This window comes from Sturnira hondurensis, unplaced genomic scaffold (assembly GCF_014824575.4).
Source record: "Sturnira hondurensis isolate 20B ecotype Veracruz unplaced genomic scaffold, ASM1482457v3 Scaffold0009812, whole genome shotgun sequence".
In the NCBI taxonomy this organism is placed as follows: domain Eukaryota; kingdom Metazoa; phylum Chordata; class Mammalia; order Chiroptera; family Phyllostomidae; genus Sturnira; species Sturnira hondurensis.
The window spans coordinates 350,952-374,611 of NW_028082443.1; the positions used below are offsets into that span (position 1 = coordinate 350,952).

The 23,660-nt window shown below is 61.5% G+C and overlaps 1 protein-coding gene across 1 annotated transcript in view; it reads right to left on the reverse strand.

Moving 5' to 3' along the window:
* The window catches only part of MICAL3 (microtubule associated monooxygenase, calponin and LIM domain containing 3), a 131,753-nt gene that overhangs the window by 18,278 nt on the left and 89,815 nt on the right, over window positions 1-23,660 (reverse strand). Inside the window, exons 25-33 of the mRNA XM_037058076.1 lie at window positions 17,243-17,438; window positions 14,109-14,374; window positions 10,930-11,073; window positions 9,943-10,005; window positions 7,020-7,133; window positions 6,248-6,391; window positions 5,775-5,857; window positions 2,959-4,735; window positions 2,571-2,665 (exon numbers count right to left, since the gene is read on the reverse strand). Of these exons, the coding sequence (XP_036913971.1) occupies window positions 2,571-2,665; window positions 2,959-4,735; window positions 5,775-5,857; window positions 6,248-6,391; window positions 7,020-7,133; window positions 9,943-10,005; window positions 10,930-11,073; window positions 14,109-14,374; window positions 17,243-17,438 (2,882 nt within the window). The remainder of the gene's footprint in view (window positions 1-2,570; window positions 2,666-2,958; window positions 4,736-5,774; window positions 5,858-6,247; window positions 6,392-7,019; window positions 7,134-9,942; window positions 10,006-10,929; window positions 11,074-14,108; window positions 14,375-17,242; window positions 17,439-23,660) is intronic.

The following is a 23,660-nucleotide window of genomic DNA, read 5'->3' on the forward strand; positions in this document are numbered from 1 at the left end:
AACCACAGCCTAAGGACCAGCACTCAACACTCACACCGCAGGGGCTGGGGGTGGCCGTTTCTGAGGTTTTGGTGGGAAGGGGCACAACCCCAGTGGAGGCAGCAACCCGAGGCCTGAGGTCCCAGCGTGCATGCGCCGGGGGCGGGCCAGCAGGGCCAGCACATCTGCAGCAAGGGGCCACATGGGTTGAATTCAAGACAGACTGAGACAGCCCTGGCTGGAGTAGCTCAGTGGATTGAGCGAGGGCCTGCGAACCATACGAACGGGGTTCGATTCCCAGTCAGGGCACATGACTGGGTTGCAGGCCAGTTCCCAGCGGGGGACTCACGAGAGGCAACCATACATTGATGTTTCTCTCCTTCCCTTCCCCTCTAATGATAAATAAATAAAAATCTAAAAAAAAAAAAAAAAAGACAGACTGAGACAAAGAAAAAAAGATGTAAATGCAAGCTCTCTCCTGTTGGTAAGGCTGCGGGGTGATTAAAAAAATATATTATGCCCTGGCTGGTGTGGCTCAGTGGACTGAACAGTGGCCTGCAGACCAAAGGGTCACCGGTTCAATCCCGGGCCAGGGTACATGCCTGGGTTGCAGGCCAGGTACCCAGTAGGGGGCGCACAAGAGGCAACCACACACTGAGGTTTCTCTCCCTTTCTCCCTCCCTTCTCCCCTCTCTCTAAAAATAAAGAAATAAAATCTTTATAAAAATGTGCATTATCTTAATTTTTCTATATAAACATTTTAAATAAAGTTAAGTTATTTTTGGTGTTTTGTTTTTTCAAAAATGAAGCAAAGCTCCGGCACTAGTGTCACAGCCGCCTCCTCGGGGTGGGCCTGTGACTGGGAGGCGTGGTCCCCTAGCCTGGCCCCTGGGGGTGCGAGCAGCACCTGGCCCCGGCGAGTCCATCAGACCTGTTCTCGCCTGGTGCCCACAGTCCCTTCGCTCTGAGACTCTGCAAACCGGCAGACGAGTTGTCAGAGAACAACGGACACCTTCGCCCACACTGGAGAGAGTCTTTGTCTTGTCTTGTCCCCTGAAACTTCTGTGGGCATCACGGTCCTTCCTCCCCAGAAATGTCAGCGAGTTCTTGCTGCACCGTTGTTTCCCCACGTGGCGGCGGGGCTCTCAGGAACTGGGCACTGACGGCCCAGTGCGGCCATCTGTGCGTGTCTGCGATCAGACTGCCTTCAACTGCCAGTGCCCACAGGTGCTTTTGCTTCGCTTTGTCTCCCTGCGTGAGCACCCAGCCTTTTCAGTGACAGTGAGCAGTTGCCACTACTCTGTCCTGGTTTTGGGTGCACAGCACAGGGGCCAGACAACCAAACACTTCACAGAGCTTGGCCCCGGTGTTCCCAGTGTCCGCCTGGCGACCCACACAGCAACCACAGTACGTACCACTGACTGTTCCCTGCACTGCGCTTGACATCCTGGGACTGTTCTGTGACGGCCTATCTGTCCCTCTCAGTCTCTCCACCTTTAGCTTCTCCTCTTAAAACAGCAGTTTCTCCCACTCGGCTCACCCCGCACCCCAGTGGGCGTCAGGACATTTGCTTCTCTCCTGTGGGAGTGTGCGCAACGAACGTGAAGGGTGGGATTCCGGGAGCAGGTCCGGAACCTGCCGCCCTGTGCACCACAGGGAGAGGCTGTGCTCGCTGAGCTGTGGCTTTGGCAGCCTGCCGCTCAGCGTGGTGCCAGGCAGTTCACTGATTAACAGGAACGGTGAAGAGACCCGACCCCAGAAGCAACCACAGACGAAGTTTGGGACTGACTGGTCTGCTCATCCCCATGGAGACCATGTGCTCCTTCCCGCCAGGCAGGGCCAGGCCCCCACCAAGTCCCTGCGGGGCCAGCGCACAGGAGCTCCCCCGTCTCCTGTGGTGCCTGGCAAGCTGGGTGCCCTTCTAGGAGAACAGACAGATGCAGAACTGGAATGGTCCAGGGGGTAAACGTGTCAGGAATGAGATGACAGCTGGAACACTGGCTCCCCCTGGTTTGCCAAATTACGAAAGAGGAACTGGGCCAGGCTAGGAGGAGCGAGCGGGATGCAGACCCGCCGCAGCCTCTCGGGCAGGCAAGGCCAAGTCCTGGGATGCTCGGTGCAGAAGGTGCAGAATACTCCGGGGAAGTTTTCCATTCAAAAAGGGGAGCAGGAGGCAGCTAGACCTCCCCTTGGGTGGGCGAGGGCAGTGGGGAGCATGCGCCCAGGGCTGGACGATGGAGACCAGGCCCTTGCAGCCTCCAGGGGCCCTGGGCAGAGACAGCCCGTCTCTGGTCTGGGCAGTGCTGCTTGGTGGGGCACAAAGGAGTGGAGGGATAGTGTGGGGCACTTCCCAGAGACAGATGGGATGTGTGGGCCTGAGCACCTGTCCCCCAGAACTGAGCCCGGGAACTCCTGCCCTGGCTGCTGGAGCCCTGGCTGCTCCGAGAAGCCCGAGTTGGGTCCTGCTGCGTCTCCTGCCTACACCACTGGGTGAGGCGCGGCCTGCCCCTCTGGCTCTGCACGGAGGGCAGCAGCCCTGGTCCTGAGCCACGAAAGCTCCCCCCCCCCCAGCTGCCCACTGGCCTGCACACCTCTCGCTTCGACCTCTGGGAGGCGCTCTCGAGGACATCATCACTGGAGAGGTCTGAGTCCTCGGAGAAGCTCAGCTGGCGTCGGAGCGGCAGCTCTGCGGGGAGAGGGAGACCGGTGAGGGCGGCATCGGCGCTGGCCTGAGCTGGAGGTCTGAGCTGGGCGAGCTGAGTGGGAGGTGACCGTCCCCACCCAGGGAGCCAGAGCGGGGAGGCTGCAGTCCGCCGTCCGCCTGCAGAGCTGCCCTCCCACAGCCGCCGTCCCTTCTCCCTCCAGAGTCAGCGCAGCTCTAGGGCCCTGGGCTGGGGCGAGGGGCACAGGGGCAGGACCTTCCGAGAGGAATGTGTCCTGTGCCCTGCCTCGGGGTGGGGGCCCTGGGGGTGCACACACCTGCTCTCAGTCTGGGTGATGCCCGCTGCTTCCCTGAGTCCACAGTGGTCCCACTGGAGGGGGTGCTGGGGCAGGATTTGTTGTCTCCCTTCTTCTTCTTGTCCTTCTTGTACCCAGAGAAGACCGACTTCCACAAGGACCTGGGTTTGGTGGCTGCCTCCTCTGGAAGGTCTGGGCTGGGCTTCTCAGGGGGCCGCCCCTCCCCCTTGGCTGCCCTCCCCTTGGCTCTGCGTGGGGAAAACAGCGATGCTCTCTTCTTGCTCTTCCCACTGGAGCCCTCGGAGGAGGTAAGCGAGCCCTCAGGGGGCCCCGAGTCAGACGCGGGCGACAGGATCTCTTCACTGGTGGCTTTGTGCTTGGCAGTGGGCTCTTCCGGAACTCTGTGGGACGTGAGGCCTGGGACTCTGCCCTTGGAGGGCCCAGAGGAGGCTTTTCGGCCGGTGCCCCCAGGAGGCCTGGAGGCCTTGGCCACTGTCTCCGTCTCCTTCATCCGACGCAGCTGTGTGGCCATGGCGTCCCTCAGCACCTGGCTCTTCACAGACCTCTCCCGGGCCCGCATGCGCTCCTCGGCCCGCTCTTTGGCTTCCGGAGAGACCACAGGCAGCCCCCTCTTCTGCAGGTGAACCCCACTCTCTAGACTGGGCAACCTACCATTCTCCTTGGCCGAGGGTGGCCGGAGCAGTTTCTCAGAGAGGGGCGGGCCGGACGGGGGCGTGAAGAACTTCTCCTGCAGACTTGAGTCCTCAGTCCTGTCCTCATACGTGTCCTCCACGTCATCGGCGAAGGGGATGTCGTCCACGCTCTCCACAAACGACTTCCTCACCTCCTCCCGGGGGGGCTGGCCCGGCTCCCGGGGCGGCCGCAGGGTGGTGGCTGGAGGGGGGGGTGGGATCCCCGAGGCCTTGGGCTCTGTCTCTGGATGATGTTCACGCATCTGGTGGGGTTTCCTGCGCAGAGTGGCGGGCTCTTCGCCCTGCGGTGGGGGCGGGGGCGGGCTGGAGGGGGGCGTGAGCACCGTGGAGTCTGAGGTGTTGAAGCTCTGGCTGCCCCAGGTCTTCGTGTTGGAGGAGCTCCCACGCAGGCCCAGGCCGGAGCTGCTGGACAGGTCCCTCCGCTCCTCGCGGGCGCTCCTCAGCTCCCGGTCAGACGGGGACCTGGGAGGTGGCGGGCAGGGCTGGTCGCTCTCCGACTTCGGGAGGCCGAGTCTCTTGGGCACAGGTGGAGCTTTCAGGAGATGGAGCCCCTCACCCTGAGGGGACTTCTCCACTGAGTAGGATTTGAGGGACACTGGCTTCAAGACAGGTGAGGGGAAGCTGAGCTCGGGCCCCTTGCCCCGATCGACGGGCGTGAGCCCGAGGCTGCGGCGGATCTCTGCGCTCTTCATCCAGAACTCGGCCACCAGGTCACTCCGCCGCAGAGCCTCGTCTGCAGCCAGAGGGCTGCCCAGCGTGTCCTGGGCGTCCCCTTGGTTCTTCATGGGGACGGGGGCCAGAGGGGTGGACGTCTTGGCTGGACCAGGCTGGGAGCATATGGGGGACAAGGTGGGGGATGGGACGGTGGCCTCACAGGAAGGCTGTGGCTGGGAGCAAATGGGGAGTGGGGTGGAGGCGGCCAGAGGGGAGCGAGGCGGCAGGGCTGCTGGCGGGGTCTGGACGGGAGAGGGCGTTGCTTTCTGGTCAGCGGCAATGTCCGCTCTGGGGAGCAAGAGCTCTGGGAAGAGGCGTTCCTCAGGCGATTTCAACTTGGCAACCTCAGACAGGGGTGGGATCCGGGGCCCCTAGAGAAATGACAGACAGACAGACACTGCTCAGACGGCCAGGACTGGCGGTCAGCAGAGAGCCCTCGGGGAGCTTTCTCTCTCCCAGGGCCTGTGCTCACTCTCACCTCCAGCTACTGTTCCAGCGCCTCCAGGAGGATGTCCCGCACAGTCTGCGGTTTTAGACCCGCTCGGCCCAATTGCACCGACTCAGCGGCTGGGGCTTGGCCCCCTCAAACACACGCACCCCACATCCCTTGCGTGCTGGCCACGTGCTGGTCAGAGGGCCCGCACAGCCTGCTCTCCCCTCCCAGTCGTCAGGGTCCCCGGTGAGTGGACTTAAAACAGCTGTTCCACAGCCTGTGTTACAGATCGTCCCCCTCGGGAGGCACAAAGGTCCAGGGATCCCTATGTGAACCCCACCCGCTGCCCGCCCACCCCTGCCTCAGGAAGCTCCCCAACGGCGCACGGCGCACGCACAGCCGCCACATCTGCCTTGCTGCTTAGGATCCCAAAGGCCGGACCCAGCAGACCCACTTGCAGCTCGGACCTCCCTCCCTGCTTTCCTCACAAGGTATTTCCCAAAGCCTGTTCCCTGGGACACATTGTTACGATGTGTTTACACTCTATTTATTCTCTAACCTGTGATTCACATACCACTGGTAATGAGTATTTTTAATTTTAAAATTCACAGTTCTGCCGTGGCTAGTGTGGCTCAGTGGACTGAGCACTGGCCTGCAAACTGAGAGGCTGCAGGTTCGATTCCCAGTCAGGACACATGCCTGGGTTGCTGGCCAGGTGCCCAGCAGTGGGTGTGTAAGAGGCAACTAAATGATCGATGTATCTCTCACACATCGATGTTTCTCTTCCACTCTCTCACCTTCCCTTCTCTTTCTCTAAAAAGTAAATAAATACTTAATATTCATAGTTCATTGTAACAAAACATTGAGGAGACGTGCACCTGTCTTGGTGCACCAGTGACCCCACAAATACGGTGGAACTTCCAACACACCCACTCGGGGCACCAGCTCTGCCCCCGCCCGCGAGCCCCGACTCTCACCTCGGTCGTGGGGCTGTGGACGCGGTGGAGCGGAGCAGCTTCTGCCAAAGTGGACTGGATGGGACTGGAGACTTGGCAGGGACCTGCGAAGCCGAGAGCCAGAGGACTGATGGGGGGAAACTCACTCCTAGGGACGGTGCCTCCCCCAGCCAGATCTGCAGTGGGGTCTGGGCGCCCTTGGCTGCCTGCAGCTGCAGGAGGAGGAGCAAAGGGACCAGTCCCCCCAGGCGCCCGAATGCACACTCTGGGTCGGAAGCACCAGCTTTCTGTCACGTGGATGGTCCGTTCCTTCTACCTCCTCACAGCCCCAGTGACACCCAGAAAGGGGCTAGTGCTGAAACCGCATGAGGGGCCCAGCATGGGGGGCAGGGGCCGTCATTTGAGGCTGGTGTGTGGGCGTCCCAGTGCCACCGTCCTTGAGTGGCCTCAATGGGGGTCGGAAGCGGCAGGGGGTCCTGCCACAGCGGACTGACCTTTCCCTCGGGGCTGTGGAGAGGCAGCGGGCCAAGCTGCCTGGTCTCCCGAGACTGTCAGCTCCAGTTCCGTGGCTGCCTCTGGCAGCTGCCTGTGCACCTCAGCCTCGGCCTCCCAGGGGATGTCGTCAGACCAGTGCTGATCTGGCGGAGGGACAGGACCGCAGGGAGCTCAGCCAGGCCTGGGCCTGCCTGCTGCTCCTCACCCAGCGGCTGATGCCAGGCCAGACGCGCTCCCTCAGTAGCACAGTGCTCTGCAACGTGCTGGGCTCCACCGTCTTTGACACGCAGCCGACAGGCCGAGGCTGAAGGTGGGCAGTGGGTGTGCCCGGGCAGAGTGGGCCTTGCTTCGGGGGCCCCCACCCACCAGCACTTCTCTCCTGTGGGCGGCTCCAGCCCTGCGGCCCCACACCACTGCCCTCTAACTCCTCCAGCCCAGCCCCTGCCCCTTGTCTCCCGACCAACCCAAGTGGAATCCGCAACACCGCCTCCCTGTGTTCGGCTTTCACACAGCACCCATGGGCTGCAGGCCCTGCACAAGGCCCCAGTTCAGCTCCTTCTCTCAACCCTGGCTGCACAGGTACGGGCTGCACTGAGTGGTGGCTGGCGGGCTGGTGTACGACACGCACCCCCATCAGGGCCAGACAGAACCAGGAGGTCTCGCAGCTGCTCCCCAAGCTCCCTGCTTCTGCCTAGTGTGCCCTGTTTCCACCTTTCCTGAATCCCGAGCACTCAGGCCTGTCCCCCTGTGGGGGGTCTGCGGTCCACATACCGTCATCCAGCTCCGCGCCAGTGTCCCCTGTGTCCCCGTTCTGAGCGGCCTCCCCTTCTATCTCCGCTGGCTCCGAGTCCACATCCCCGTCCAGGTCAGGCTCGTCCGACGGGCCTGGGAGGCAGACAGGTCAGGGAGGGAGAGGCAGAGCACCCTGAGCGGGGCCTTCCCGACACCTGAGCCTTCTCCACGGGTCACGTGAGTGTGGACCCACGCCCAGCCCAGTTGCCTCCTTCCTCCAGGCTGAGGGCAGGGAGACATGGCCGCTCCAGGCCCGGGCCCAGCAGCCCCGAGTGCAAAGCAGCAGCACTCCTGGCTCACCAGCCTGGCCCTGTGTGGCCACGTCCCACACCACGGGTCCCTCAGTGCAGCTGGAGGGACCGTTTCTGACTCCTGCCTGTGACAACACTGGCCGTGGCCGTGTGGCTCAGTGTAGTGGCTGCAGTGTTCTGCATCAGTGACATCGCTGGGGGAGGTGCAGCCCATGCCGTACCCCCCTCCACAGGCGGGCAGAGGTGGCAGCTCTGTTTGGGGTGACGGAGAGAAGTGTGTTTCTAAAGCAGGGCAGGGCGGGGAGAGGGCGTGTGTGAAGTCCACCGCCTGGGCCCAGGCTTAGCCCTCCAGGGCTGCAAAGGCAGACAAAGCACCAACGCACTCGTTCCTCCTGAGGAGTGGCCGGCCCCTAACACACACTCACACACACTCACACTTGCACTCACAGCTGCCCCGACCTCTGCACGCCCAAAGCTCGCACTAAAAGTCTGACGGAAGGCCACTGCTCAGAAGGCTGTGTGAAACACCAGCGTCACCCATCTGTCTGGGGCCCTACGGCTCCTTCTCGGTTCAAAGCACAGCCATCCCCACATCATTGCTGAAAGCTGTCTGTCGCCCTGGGAAGAGCCTGGAGTCCGGTCTGTGTGTACAGGAGCCCGAGCACCAGAGCTCACGGGACGGCGGGCCCGGGGAGGCGTGCAGGCCGGCCGCAGGACTACTTACAAGGCTGTGCTGATCAAGGACAGCCCTGCTCCCCACTCCGGGTGCCTGGGCCGAGGTCTGCTCACAGGCAGCCCTGCACCTGAGAGTGTGCAGGGCCTGTGGCAGAAACACTGGGAGCAGCCGCTGAGGTCACTGTCCAGTGAAAATCAGGGAAGTGCCCACCTCTCAGGGGAGGGGAGGGGAGAGGCACTTAGCAGACACCGGCCTTGGCCCAGGGGTGGCACGGCCGTGCGATGAGCTTTCGCTGGTTCCTCGGGCCGTGTGCTCATCTCCCAGCCCACGTACACCGAGGTTCCTGAAAGGGGGCGCTTGGTCCACACCCAGCTTCAGAGCACTGAACTGACAGGTCTGGGCTAACAGTGCCAGTTTGGGGGAGACAGGGGGCTTCTTAAGACACTTTAGGGGCTGGTAGATGGTGACTGTCCCGCCCCCCAGGCAGAGCAGCCCAGGGAGCCGCCACACCCCACTCGTACTTGCAACAGTGGCATCTGCTGAGAAAAGCCTGGGGGGCGCCTCAGATGGTCCCACCCATCGGGGAGAGGGACGCCTCTGCTCCTCATACCACTTGCCTGCAGGCCAAGGTCGAGCTGCACTATAGCCCTGCCAACCCAGCTTGTGGACATCGTCGCCCCCTGCCAGGACCTTGCTCCTTCGCAGGCACCTCGACTCAGTGGGAAGCGCCCCTGGGCCTCCCGTGGAGGCCACTGTGCCAACGCCAGGCACTGAGGAGGGGGCCCTGCACCGTTGTGCACAGGTACATGGGAAGCGAATCTGGAGAAGCCTGAGGCCCTAGGCGCCCTCAGTCTCAGCCTGGCCTGCCCCTCGCCTCATTGCAGAGGCAGAGGTGAGAGTCCACAATCCTGGGAGGTGCCCCAGGAGGTCACAACACAGGTCTCACTCAGACAGGGGAGGGCGCCAGGGCGGCCTGGGGTGTTCTCAGAGTCGCAGTTGGAGAGGTGGGATCCAGGTTAAGGTGGGGTGTACGGTGCTGGGAGCTGCCACCCGCTATGGAGGCCGGAAACTGCAGTCACACTCAGCTGCCAGCTGGGAGGTCCTGACACCTCAGCCTGTCCACCCATGCTGGGGACAGGAGCCGACTGGCCGCACTCACAGGGGATGGAACCAGCTCAGCTCCTCCCCTTTGGTGTGCAGGCATCCTGCTGCCTGAAGGCCATGGGCAGCCCCCGTGAGCTCCACCCTGCCCGACCCAGGGAACCTTGGGCACAGCAGCCCCCTCTCTGAGGGTATTGGTGCAGCCGTCTGTGTGTGTCGTGTGGGTGGGAGTGCGGCTGCCGGGCATTCAGAGGGCAGAGGCCACGAACATCTTGCAGTGGAAAGAGCTGTCCTGCCCCAAATGCCAGGAGCTCCTCGCTGAGAAACACTTTTCTCCCCAGGAAAGTTTAGGAAGGACAACTGAGGCTTCTCAGCCAGCTCTTGGCCTAATCACTTAGAGAGACACCCACACCTCTGTCCAAAGACCCGGCTAAGGCTACCTGTCCCTCTGCTTGGAGCTGAACAACATCTGCATCCTCCACAAATGTCCCCCCCGTCCCTCCAGCACCAGCTGCCTCCTCCCCTGACCCTTCTTTGGGTCTGTGGACTCTCCACTGACACCTTCGTGTCCACACCAGGCTGAGTTCTGCAGACTTCACACCTCGGTGCTAACGATGCTCCCACAGCTCTGGCCTCTGCCCCATCTCCGTGCATCAGAGTAAGCGCGGGACTCTGTCCCCAACAGGACCTGGCTTGTCCCTGTGGTGCGTGGGGAGCGTGTCCCTCCATGCAGGGGTCCCTTGGGGGAGGCATGCATGTGCCCCGCCCCCGCCCCCGCATGCACAGCTGCAGGACCGCAGTCCAGTGTTAGGGGTCAGCGGAGCTGCTGAGAGAGAGCAGTTACGGTGAGCGGAAGGACAGACACCCCGGCTACCTCCGGACACTGTCTCCAGCCAGGCCTGTACAGCTGCACGGCGCACGGAGGGGAGGTCAGGCGCTGAATGTAAAACAGACACAAACACGACGTTACACAGGAAGGAGGCCCCCCGAGCAGGGTCACATCACCCCTGAAGTCCAAGACAAGAGAGCAGCCACAGGGCGGTGTGATGGCCGGGCCTGTTGGCACCACCGGGCGCAGTCCGGCAGGGAGCCTGTGGGGAGGTACTGCAGGAAAAGAAGGGACGCGCGGGCAGGTGCTCGGGGGCTCAGGGCCACCCGAGTCCAGGCCAATGGGGCCTCTGTGTGCACTTGCGTCGCTGTGAGAACAGCTCACCAGGGCCGCTCCTGCCTGTGGGTAAAGATTCGGGGCTGGGAGGCGCAAATCAAACGACCGCATGAAAGGTGTTTCACGAACACGGGGACCACCCCTCACGTCCCCAGAGACTCGCAGTTCCTGCTGGGACTGGATGGAAACAAGGTTCAGTGAGCAAGACTAGGCGGGAAGGGGGGTGAATCACGCGGCTCCTGCTCTCGTATCTACATCTCCCAAAAGGGGGCACAGACCATAACCTTGCCTGCAGCCTAGAGCGACTCACTGGCCTCCCTGGTGTCCACGTACCCTGAAAACCTCACTCCTGTTCACACTGGGCCTCCTGGCCCCTCCTGCCAATGCACACGCACCACCAGGCACACCCCACAAGCCAAGGGCTGGACTTCCTCCGGCAGGGCAAGAGCGACCAGCCTCATTATAAAGAAGAAAGCAAGCACACTCTTTGTGCCCCAAGGTCAAGTTCATCCTGCCATTTTGCATATATGGGAAAAGAACTCACAACCTCTGAACTTGCCCAAGGAGGGTCAGGAGCAACAAGAAGAAAGTACAATGCCTGTCAGCTCTTCCTTAGGGCTGGACAGGTTACTCTGGCCATGACAGCAAAGCCCCACAGTGAGAAGAGGGGCCCGGGGGCGGGTCCGACGCTGTTACCTCGGGAAGTGGAGGGTGCGGAGCTGGGCGCCGTGCACTCCTCCTCCTCCTTCTCTCGGACGTGCGTCCAGTGCACATCCGCCTGGATCTCCAGGGGGTCAGCCGAGCTCAGGGCCTGCAGCAGCCTCTGGCTCCCGGCGGCTGCTGCGCCCAGTTTCCAGCAGGGGAGAGAGGAGTGAGGAAGGGAGAGATGACAGAGAGGAGGGAGGTGGAGACGAACAGTCATGGGAGGGAGGGAGGGAGAGAGGGAGGGAAGGAGACAGAGAGAAAAGTTATCTCATTGCCAGACTGAATCGGAAAGAGGCAAACATCAAGACCACGAGACAGGCCACACACACATGGCCCCCATGCATCCCGAGAGACATCCTTCCAAGTTTTATGCTTGCCGTGGACTCGCAAAAGCAGACTCGGCCTGTGCACCAAGAGATTCCCTCTGGATGCTTCTCTCACCACGGCTGCCCTCCAGAGACCCAAGGCCACTCTTGAGAAGGAGCACCTGAGCCTTGGGGGCGGCCCCACAGAGTGGACTCCTTCCCAGGTCACCCAGCGCGGTGCCGCCCGCCCTGCTTCCGAGAGCCGAGTCAAGTGACCAGAACGAGGTGGGACGGGACACTGTCCTTCTGCCAGGACCAGCCAACTCGCACAGGACAGAAATGCTCATTCCTGGAGCGTCAGGTTTCCCATCTGCAGTCAGAACGCCCCACCTCCGTGGGGGCCCCCGGCAGGGACGCAGCCATGGGGAGTGGTGGAAGTCGGGGGGAGGGGCGCCCGGCTGCGGGGAAGCAGAGCTCAGTCCCATGAATTCCCAAAGCTCTAGGACTTCGTGGACCGAGAGCCCCTCTGTGCTTTTTCTGAGGTCAAAGCCCTTTTTCCGTATACTCCACTTGGAGCCACTGGACACAAGAGCCAGTTTCTCAGTGAAACAAGGACTTGCCAGAGAGCCCTGTGGACTATTCTTGCTCCCAGAGCTCAAGGGGTCTGCACACAGGCCCTGCCCCATGGGCTCCCCGTAGTCTCTGCTGGGGCCAGGCCACGCAGTGGGGAGAAGTGCAGGGACAGCCAGCAGCTCAGGGGAGGGCGCACTGGGGAAGGGGGGTGGGCTCTTCAGGAGGCAAGAGCGGTGCCACCTGCCCGGGACCCTGCACTTCCTGGCTGCAGCCGCGTTCAGCAGCCTGACTGTACAACCTGCTTCAGTCTCACTGCTGCAAAGACAGCTGTTCGTTTACAAGCAACAGGCAACATGACCTGGACCAGAGTGCAATGAGACCACCCGACGTGGCCGCGGGCACCATGCTGTCCCAAACTCAGACCTGCAGGTCCCTGTAGACTTGGGGGCTTTTCTAAGGCCAACTGGCCCTTGTCGTGCTGGGTGGGGCGGAATCACAGCGAAGCCACCAGCGCGCCTGGACGTCTTAGGACCGAGGAAGCTAAGTCAGAGGGAGGTGGGGCCCCTTCATCTTCATGCCGACAGAGAGAGAGGTCGAGTCTCCTCCCTGCTTCCTGGCAATAACTGGGCTTGGGTCTGCTCCTGGGGCTCGCTGAAGGCACAGTGGAGGGAGGTTCCGGGCACCTGTGGCCCCTCCGGGGCCTGGGCTAGGACGGGAGGCATCACCGGAGGAGGGGAACGGGGGAACGGGGGAACGTGCAGCTGGCACAGGAGGCCACGCAGCTCTCCTCTGGCTTCCTCCTGAACCCATCTCACGTGCCATTTGGGGCACGACGGCCCTGGGCTGTGTGCTGCCTGAAGCCTGTCGTCCCCAGGAAACAGGTTTCTGCATGTGCGACCTGCCCTGGGAGGCAGAGTCTAGATGGCTGCCAGAGGGGCTGGGCTGGAAGTGGGGAGAGACGACAAGGCCAGAACAGCCCTGTCCTCTGCCCCAGGGCAATCCTCCACTTCTACACAAGGGGGAGCCAGACAGCCACAAACGCGGCCAGGAGCAGCCCTCGAGGGGAAACAGAGCAAAGACGGGCAGCTTTAAGCTCAGCAGCCAGGTGGCAGCCTCTCCCGCAGCACTGCCCACACAGTATCCAGGCCACACCCCAGGCCCAACCTGGGGCCAAGCACATCAGCCCCGTTTGCCTGTGTCTCTCTGAAGCCCGGCCCGAGGGCTTGGTCTCGGTGTCAGGCCCAGACCCAGGAAATGCAGTTCGCCAGGGGATTGGGCGAGGACACTGCAGAGGACACAGGCCGTGACCCTGCACCGTGGCCCCATGACCAGCAGGGGCGTAGGGCAGTGCTGGGCCAGAGGTGCACCCTCTGGACACAAGAACCCAGTGCCAGCGCCAGGGCCCGGGGCCGCCTCCTTCCACACCTCACGTAGGACTGCCTCGTGGGTCCCACCCTCACGGTGGGGCCCGGCCGTGCCCTGCCTCTGACTGAGGCCGGGCCTCAGCCCACGCAGCTTCGTGTGACTGGCCAGCAGGGCTCTGTGCCCTCGAGGAGCTGGAGAAAACAGGCCCTGGGGTGGATGGGGCGGCTGAGCCAGCAGTGCGGGTGCTGCACGCCCAGGCCGTGCAGACGGACAGCCTCTCTGAAGGGCCGGAGGAACTGGAGGCCCAGGCCCTTCTCCTCCACGCCCCCCAGAGAGAGGGCCCGCTCTTGGACTCCTGCGCAGCCAGGAGACAGAGAGAAGGTCCCTGTGTCCTCCACGGCAAGAGGAGGAGGCCCAGCAGGCTTCTGCCCCCCCTCAAGGACACACAGGTGCAGGCGCAGGGCCAGGATTGGAGCAGCTTGAACCCAAGCACAGAGATGTTGGAGCCGACTGGACCAGCCGGCCACTGGAGCTGCCGCTCTGCCTGGACAAGCATGCGAGCGCCGGGTCTGGCTGAGCCCGCCCCGTGGGAGCCTGGCCCCCAGCCCCCAGCCCAGTTCAGGGGCAGCAGCTCTGAACAAGTGAATGTGAGCGCCCGTCTTTGTGGTCTGTGGGATTGGGTGCTCTGTATTGGGGGGCCTCCAGAAAGTTAGGTTCCCTTTCTTTATTAAAGCAAATTTCAATTGCCGAAACTAAAGGGAAAAAGTGGAAAACAAGGAGAAGTGCACAAAGACCCTAGCATGGGCCTCTACCTCCCAATAGCAACAGGGACTGCTGGTGCACGGCTCCGCAGCCCAGGTCCGAGGTCAGAGGCAGGCAGGAAGCCACGGGATGGAAGGGCCAAGGTGCGTGGGATGGTTGTCTCACCTTCACTGGACTCCGCGTCGTAGTCCTCCTCCTCTTCCTCTTCTTCTTCCACCTCCTCCTCTTCCTCCTCCTCTTCCTCCTGCTCCTCCTCCTGCTCCTCCTCCTCCCCAGGCTCCTGGCTTCTGGAGGCGTCCAGCTCCTCCTCGCTCTTCCCTTTGAGCAGTGCATGGATCCGCACAGCTTCCCTCCAGGGAACACCGCCCAGGTCCGAGGTGGGCAGTGGGGGCTCCTCCTCCTCGTCCTCGTCCATCTCCGACTCGGAGCTGCTGTGGGAAGAACCACAGGACACGTCGGGGTGGGGGAACAAGACCGCAGGGGAACACACATGTTCCGCAGAGCACTGCTGGGACAGACCCCTTGGAGGGCCAGCCTGCTGCCCTGCCCAGGGGAGACCGGAGGGGGCAGGAGGGCAGTGGACAGAGGGCAAAATGGCAGAGATGCAGGCAAGCTGCTGATGCCACATGGCCACGAGAGGCCCTGGGCCCCTTCTGATGCGAACTCATGACCCCAGGGGTCAAGAGCAGAGTCTCCTTTTACCGTGAGCCGCCCTCTGGACTCGGGTGTGTGAGACACGGTGCGGAGGAGGTGGATGAACTGAATGTGGTGGGGGGAAGACAGCACGGGCCGAGCAGGGCTGTGGGGACAGGGTGGAAGCACCTGGCCCCGGCCGTCTCGGCTGTGTTTGTGCCGCTGTTTCCTTCTTGCCCAGCCTGGCCCAGCCCGCAAGGAGGTACCTGCTCCGGCTAACACCTGTGCAGCCCTCCAGGGAGCGCTGAGTCCTCCCAGGAAATAGTGGAGCTGAGGGTGGCCCAGGAGCTCCCACAGGTGACCGGGGGCAGAGCGAGGCCTGTCCTGGGGCCTGCCCACCGGCTCAGGCAGCCAGGCCCTCAGGACTGGGGTTCTGCTGCCGCCCCCACCAGCCACCCGATGTAGGTGAACGGGAGTGCTCAGACCAGACAGAAAGGTGGCTCTTGGATTCTGATTGTTTTTCCATTCTTCTTTGATTACTTCTGCCCTGTCTCCTGGTTTTCGTTTGTTTACTTTCTTTTTTTTTAAGGTTTTATTTATTTTTAGAGAGTGAGGAAGGGAGGGAAAAAGAGAGGGAGAGAAACCATGTGTGATAGCCTCTCGCATGCCCCTTNTCTTCTTCCACCTCCTCCTCTTCCTCCTCCTCTTCCTCCTGCTCCTCCTCCTGCTCCTCCTCCTCCCCAGGCTCCCGGCTTCTGGAGGCGTCCAGCTCCTCCTCGCTCTTCCCTTTGAGCAGTGCATGGATCCGCACAGCTTCCCTCCAGGGAACACCGCCCAGGTCCGAGGTGGGCAGTGGGGGCTCCTCCTCCTCGTCCTCGTCCATCTCCGACTCGGAGCTGCTGTGGGAAGAACCACAGGACACGTCGGGGTGGGGGAACAAGACCGCAGGGGAACACACATGTTCCGCAGAGCACTGCTGGGACAGACCCCTTGGAGGGCCAGCCTGCTGCCCTGCCCAGGGGAGACCGGAGGGGGCAGGAGGGCAGTGGACAGAGGGCAAAATGGCAGAGATGCAGGCAAGCTGCTGATGCCACATGGCCACGAGAGGCCCTGGGCCCCTTCTGATGCGAACTCATGACCCCAGGGGTCAAGAGCAGAGTCTCCTTTTACCGTGAGCCGCCCTCTGGACTCAGGTGTGTGAGACACGGTGCGGAGGAGGCGGATGAACTGAATGTGGTGGGGGGAAGACAGCACGGGCCGAGCAGGGCTGTGGGGACAGGGTGGAAGCACCTGGCCCCGGCCGTCTCGGCTGTGTTTGTGCCACTGTTTCCTTCTTGCCCAGCCTGGCCCAGCCCGAAAGGAGGTACCTGCTCCAGCTAACACCTGTGCAGCCCTCCAGGGAGCGCTGAGTCCTCCCAGGAAATAGTGGAGCTGAGGGTGGCCCAGGAGCTCCCACAGGTGACCCGGGGCAGAGCGAGGCCTGTCCTGGGGCCTGCCCACCGGCTCAGGCAGCCAGGCCCTCAGGACTGGGGTTCTGCTGCCGCCCCCACCAGCCACCCGATGTAGGTGAACGGGAGTGCTCAGACCAGACAGAAAGGTGGCTCTTGGATTCTGATTGTTTTTCCATTCTTCTTTGATTACTTCTGCCCTGTCTCCTGGTTTTCGTTTGTTTACTTTCTTTTTTTTTAAGGTTTTATTTATTTTTAGAGAGTGAGGAAGGGAGGGAAAAAGAGAGGGAGAGAAACCATGTGTGATAGCCTCTCGCATGCCCCTTACTAGGACCTGGCCTGCAACCCAGGAATGAGCCCTGACTGGGAATCGAACCAGCAACCCTTTGGTTGGCAGGCCAGTGCTCAATCCACTGAGCCGTACCGGCCAGGGCCATTTGCTTACTTTCTTATTAATAAACAAAAATATGCAACCCCATGACTGTCACCCCACATCTTTCAAACTCGACACGAGGCTACGAAGCCTCCTGTGCTCATCTGGAGACCCGGGTGAGCTGAGGGGCGAGGAGAGATGTGCTGCAGCTTTGGGGGGTGTGGGGTGCTGCCCTGACTCCACATGGTGCCCAGTGGGAGCAGGGAGCCCCATCTCTAGCTGTGAGCCTACAGGGGCTGTATCTATGCCAGGCTGGGACCCTGGGGTGCAGAGCACAAAGCAGGATGGAACAGCCCCGCCTCGCCTCACTGTCAGGCTGCAGGCTCATAAGCCATTTCTGAGGGCTGTGCTGTCTCCACCTGGAAACTGAGGCAGGAGTGCTGGTCGCTGCCTGTGGCACTTTCCTGGAGGTCACTCCCCCAGGACCGAGTAGACGCCCTCAGGGTCTGACCAGGCTCCTGCCGCCAGTACCTTGGGCTTCTTTACACTCTCGCCTGTGCCCAGGCCTGCTGCTGGGTCTGTCCTCTGCAGGGAGGAGGCTGTGGGCACCCCCACCAGCCCTGGTCAGTAGCCCAGGACCAGAAGTCAGGACCACTGGCTGCCCTGCCCCAGGAAGGACAAGGGGCCTCCCAGGAAAGACAAGGGCCAGAGAGCCCAGTCGTCAGGAGCAGCTCCTGTCACCGCAGAGGTCTGGGCACCTGGACAGTTTTGGTTCCGTGTGAATGACTGAAGAGGTCCGGGGAAGCACAGGGGCAGGGGCCGTAGCCTGGCCTCACCCCACCCACCTGCTGGCTGCGTCTTCCTCCAGGCCCTTGTCCAGCACGCTGCTCAGGTTGTGCTCGGCCTGCGTCTCCTCGGGCACCTCCTGTAGCTCTGCGGCCTGCTGCACGGACAGGTGGCAGTTCTCCAGCTCGATCCTCTCGGGGGTGCCGCGCAGCCGCTTGGCGATGCTGGGCTCCTCCAGGCCATTCACACTGGACCCTGCAAGAGAAGCAAAGCAGCAGAGTTCTGTGACTGACTGTGGGCACTGAGCCCCTGCTGTGGGGATGACCGAGGTGGGCAGGCAGGAGGGGCACCCCCAGAAGGCGAATCTGAGCACCCAGGCAGCTGCCACTCCTTCCTGTGAAAGGGGGGACAGCCCCCCACGATGGCCAGGGAGCCAGAGCGGGGAAGATGGAAAGTCAGCAAGGCCACGCATTTGGTGGTGGCTGGGAGGGGCCCTGAGGTGCAGGAGCCACTTCATCCGCCCCCAGGCAGGGCCTTTGGCCTCTGGCGCTGACCTGGGGCCCCAGCACAGGACAGGGCCGAGCCCAAGTCCAGGGCGGGAAGCGTAGGAAGGCAAAGAAGGCAGCTCTGGCCCGGACCCAGGCCTTTCCTGCAGCCTCCCCTTTGAAGGGTGTGTCCTCCCCAGGTCCCACTCTGACCCAGGATCTGACCATGGCTCCTACCCCACAGCTCCTTGCCGACCTCCCTCTCCATGGCCTTCGGTCTGCTCAGGGTCACTGGCATCGCTGTCCAACACTACCACCACATCGTGACACTGACTCCCTATGGCACCGGGGCGCAGGGACACAGCCAAGCGGCCCCCGCCTAGCGACCCGGGCTCGGTGGCCTGGCCTGCGGTGACTCCTGCCTCCAGCACCCTCCCGCCCGCCAGCGTCAGCATCGCGGGTGAGCTCTGCCAGCCAGCTGTCACCCTGGGGGTCACAGGCTGGTGACTGCACATGCTCACGTCCCTTCTCCACCATCAGTCTTTTGTAGAGAAATTTTCCCATTTCTTGTTATTTTTTTATCACTATGGACTCAGGTCTGAGAATCTTAACTGTTGTATTTGACTACTGTCCTCTTCGTCTCCTTCAGTCTACACCAGTTTCCTGTTAACACCACCACTGCTGTTTTGAAGTACTTTATTACCCACATTGAAAGAAAAATGACTCATTCTTGCCTTGGCCAGATCAACTTGTGGTCAGGGCACATACTTCCCAGGGTTTGAGTTCAATCCCTGGTTGCGGTGCATGTAGGAGGCAACCGATTGACCTTTCTCTCCCTCTCCCCCCTTCCCTTCTCTCTAAAAATCAACGGACACATAGATCTGAATGAGAATAAAAAGTAATTTACTTATTCTTTAATGCGTTCTCTGAAATATGACATAGCCCCCAAGTTTAGGGTCAGAAGAATCCAAGCTAGACACCTGCTCCAGCAGGGACGGGCTGGAGGGCCCTCGGAAAGCCACGAGCAACCAAGCGCCCACTGCCTGACGTGGGGATGAGGATGGCGCCCAACTCCCAGGGGAGCCCCAGACATGGACGAAATCACACCCACATGCATGTGCTCGTGTGTGTGCCTCCCACATGCGCCCGACCGGGTACTGAACACCCGCAACCTTGTGGTGTACGGGGCGCTGTTCCAACCCAGAGAGCCACCGGACTGGGGCCTGGGCTACCTATTTTAACTCGCTAGTTCGTGGACAGGAGACCCCACGCAGTTCAGTGTAAGTGATCTATCAAGTTAACCAATCCCCTTCTGGTGTGGACATTCGAAATCCTGGGGCAGCTAAAGCCTCTTGTACGGCACGGAATCAGTAGCGACCTCACCTGCCGCCGCGAGTGCCGAGGAAAAGCAATGGCAGGTTTAGCCGAGTGCAGACACAGACTTCACCATGCCAGGAAAAGGCGGGCGTGCGGGGTGTGTCCACCCCACAGCCCACTCTGCGGAGGCCGAGAGAGCCCCGAGCCCTCCATGTCGTCGGTTGCCCCAGTCTCTGCTGGCCGGGAACCACCCCGACAGGCCACCGTGCCCTAGCACCACAGAGGCAGACCCTCAGCCAGGCACTAGAAATGACACCATCCCATGTTTTCACCTGGTCATTCCAGGACTTTCTGAAACCCATACTGATGACAATCACCTCTGATTTTCCTATACTGCTTTTAAGCAAACAAGTTTCCACGCATGTTAGATTGTTTGCTCTATACAGCCTTGTGAGGTCAAGAACAGCAGGTGGCATTTTGTCCACTTTCTAATTTTACGAAATGGGGCAACCGAGGCTCAGAGAGGGGAATGGCCACAGATGGCAAGGAGAGAGGCTACAGGCGGGAACTCATGTTAGCATCTTCTCGTTTGCTGACCTGCGCTCCTCCCAGTAGACACAGCTTGATCCTCCTAGTCTGCGGCTCCCCCAGGAGGGCAGTGCAGGAAGAGAATGTCCATCAGCACTGTGCCCACGCAGGGGACTGGAGTGTCTTCAAGCAGACACGCCCTGGGCATGTGTGCTCACAGCGGTGCGGGGCGCAGGGGCGTTCTGGGGCCACTGCCTCGAATGTGTACAGTGCCACATCCACCCCCCGCACTCTCCATCGGATTGGGGCTGACTGCACGTCCACACCCTGTCTGTCCTCCTTTTCACCTGAGCTGAGATTGGGGATTTGTTATCTGGGGCGACTTTCCTTAGGGGTCACCTGCAAAGTCTGCAGATGTTCCCAGTGGGAAGGGGCTGGGACGCTGCTGGGTCTCCCCCAGCGCAGAGGACAGCCCCTGCCTGGAGGCAGCTGGCTCCCGGTGCCAATAGCGCTGGGCTGAAGCAGCCAAGCCTGGTCTGGAACTGGTGTCCGACTGTGTGGAACTGTCACCACACAGGCCCGGCCACCCAAGCCGACCCCGCCTTTCCTGGACCAGGTGCGTGAAGAACACAGAGCAGGACGCTCGTCATCTTCACCTCTGTTGCCAAGGTAAGACCCCTGGAACAACGGAAATACGAGGGAAGGACAGGCTGAGAATGGCCACGCTGAACAGACAGCTGCCGGCTCATCTGCAGAGAGAAACCTGGAAGGTTTCTGCAGAGTGAGCTGGTCCCGAGGCCACATTCTGAGTGGCAGGACAACTCTGCACCTGTGCCACCTCCTGGCACCACCCCACTCACAGATCACGGCTCGGCCCACCCTGTGCAAAGCCACGGAAGGCCCCCCAGATGCCCCACAGGTTTGTCTTGCATGTGAGCCCTACTATGTGGCCAAGGTAAAAGTTAAGAGACCAAAAACAAGTTTGGTTACCTGTCGTCCTTCCCCTCCCCTTTCCCGGGGGAGGCAGGAGGCCTGCTGGTGGGTGGGACGGCCCTGCAACGTCACCACAGGAGCCCCTGGCCCCAAATCCAGCCTCCTGGGCACAGCACCGAGAAATTCCTCGTGTTCCCAGCTCCTTTTCCCCCCTTTTCTGGAAACATTCCATCGGCGGCCTTGGCGGCTCCCAGCCAGGGTGCACACGCTCGGGAGATCTCCTGGACGTGTCTGCGTCCAACGGGGCGCAGCCTGCAGCGAGGTGCAGGTGAGCCCACGGCTGCCGTCAGTCACTTCCCGGGAGTTCAGTCTTCAGTGGCTGCAACTTGGATACCTGAGAACTTCCGTGTTCCTCTCCTGTCACCGGGCACTCTGCTCCAACTGGCAGGACTTCGAGAGCCAGACACTGTCTGCCCCTGACACACACTGCCCCTCTGGAGCGGGGCAGGCAGGTCCCGCAAGGGCTGTAAATGGCGTCTGCAGAAGCAGCCAGGGAGAACGGAGCTGTCGGCTCCTCCACCCCAGGGGCCTGCGGAAGGACTCGAGGCGGCACAGAAAGTCCCAAGTGAGCGGAGGTCCTAGGTCAGAGCAGTTACTCTGGGGACCAGAGAACCACCGACAACTCCCTAGACCGCTGACTGTTCCCTTCGGAGCGACGCAGGGAGGAACCGTCGTGGGCTCCTTCTTAACAACAACACAGCTTCAGGCTGGGCTTTATCCCTAAAGACCAAAACCAGACACTGCAGCACCGTCCACAGTGGCCGAGACAGGGGAGCAACCAAACGCCCCTCAGCAGGTGAGGGGATGCTGTGTCGCATTTACACAGTGGATGCGACGTGGCTGTGAGAAAGACGAAACACGGCCGCAGGGGCACAAGTGCCGCCTGACTTCACTCACGCGTGGAATCTGCACGAAACAGACAGAACCGAACAAACCCAAACAGACGCAGGCCAGCTGGTGGTTATCGAGCAGAGTCCGGCGACCAGGCGGGGGATGTGGCCCATGACACGCTGGCGGCAGACGGCTGGGCTGCAGGGTGACCACCCTGCGGGGCCCACACAGGCTGGCTGCACCCGTAAAACGGGGACCCCCCCTGAGAAGAGGGCGTCCATCATCCATCCGGTCGGTCAGCGGGCGTCATCCTCTCCCTCCACGCGTTCTGGTGGTGCAGACCTCGGCTCTGCGGCCCGCTGCTCTCTGCAGGCACGGTTCCTGGTGGGGATCGCAGTGAGGAATTCGGGGATGGGCGCGTCCCAGGAGTAAGAATGTGGGCAGGGCATCCGAGCCTGTCTCTGAGAACCTCGATTACGGCGCTCTTCCCTCTCGGCTCACCTGGAGGTCACAGCTGCAGGGGGCGGGGTGGGCGGCTGCCTGCCCGTCCCCTGGCTGGCCCCTGTGCGAGGTGGTGGATAAAACACATGAAGCCCCAGGGCAGGGCCCGACATCCAGGGCCTGAGTGCTCCCTGCCGGCTGCTATCGTCAGGACGCTCTACCTCTCTGTGCCCTGGTCACAGTGGCTGCCGCAGGGCCCGATGAGCGCCAGTCGCCAGGGAAGCCGGGGTCAGGGCAGCTCTGGTCTTCCTCCTCATTTTTTCTGAAGAAGAGTCGTCAGCAGAGAAGGGGCGCTCTCTTGGTTGAGGACACGGGCAGCCCCATCACGGTGGGGCTGCAGCATGGGAAGTGGCTGTCACCTCCCCGTGGCCCGGCAGAGCCAGTGACCTGAGCTCTTCCCTCCTGCAGACAGTTCCTCCCCACCCAGGAGGCCCAGCACAGCCTGAGGCCCGAGGCTGAGCCTCCCGGTGCTGGACTCCCAAGAAGGGTGAACCCGCCAACGGGCAGGCGGGGGGCTGGTTTAGACGAAACTCGAGAGAGAACATTTAAGGAGAACCGATGAAGCGAGTAAGAGTCGGGTTGGGAGGAGGGTGAGGGGACACTGTGCAGTGGGTCTCTCTCCAACACAGCCTTTCCAGACACGGCCCGAGTTCTAAAAACAGGGCGACAAGAATCTATAAGCTCTAACACCTCCGTCCTTGTCGAAACCAGCTATTTCTCTGTTACTGGGCTAGATTTGCTCCTCAGAGACAAACTGCCTCCCTAGGCCTCCGTGAGCGTCGACCTAACGGCACGTTTCAGGTTCCAATGCCGAGATGGCCCCTCCAGATGTGCACCCCCGGTGTCCCTGCTTTTAGTAACCTTGAAATAACACGAGGACGGAATGAGGACATTCACTCAGCGATCTGCCTGGGAAACAGTCCCGATTCTGTAGTGTTTGTTGACAAAAAGCAAAACCCACAGCGGTCCTAAGGCCCCCCAGCGCCTCAGGGTGCCGGCCTGGTGGTACTGGGGGGGCCTTCCCTTAGGTGGCTTGCCTTCCCTGGGGGCGGGAGGGACTGTGGCGGGGGTGCAGGGAAGGCGGCCTCGGGCTCTCAGAGAAGCTGGTGCTCTGGGAGCAAGGGCCTGAGCTCTTCTGCTGGCAGGGCCCACTGAACAGAACATAATTATTACAGACTACAGTTTCGCCAGGGCTGGCATGGCTCGGTGGATTGAGCACCGGACTGCGAACCAAGAGGCCACTGGTTCGATCCTCAGTCAGGGCACATGCCTGGGTTGCAGGCCAGGTCTCCAGTAGGGAGTGCGTGAGAGGGAACCACACATTGGTACGGTCTCCCTTCCTTTCTCTCTCCTTTTCCTCTCTCTAAAGAAAAATAATAATAATAACTTAAAAAGCCCGGGCTACACAGTAATATCACAGTGATGGAGTGGAAACAAGCCCGACACTACAGTGGGCAGCGGGAAGCAACGGTCGCCACAGCGATGCCGACTCCACTCCCAGGTTTTCCCAGCGGGGCCCCAGGGAAGGCTGTCCTACACCGGGCAGAGCTGGGGCCTTGGGCTCCCTTCTGCTAGAAGGGGTCTCCAAACTGCCTGCATGCCAGAGAAGGGCCTCAGCGTGGGGGTTTGCTGCCTCAGGTTTGGGGAGTGCTCTGAGGATGCCGCTGCCCTCCTCCCAGTGGGCAGGGACGCCACCTCTTGCCCGAGGTCTTTCTTGGAGGCCCACTCCAGTGACCCGGAAACAGTCAGAAGTTGCAGGCAGTGCGGGGCGGGAGCTGACCTACAGGAAGTAAAAGGAGGCAGTGTCCATGCAGCGGGTACA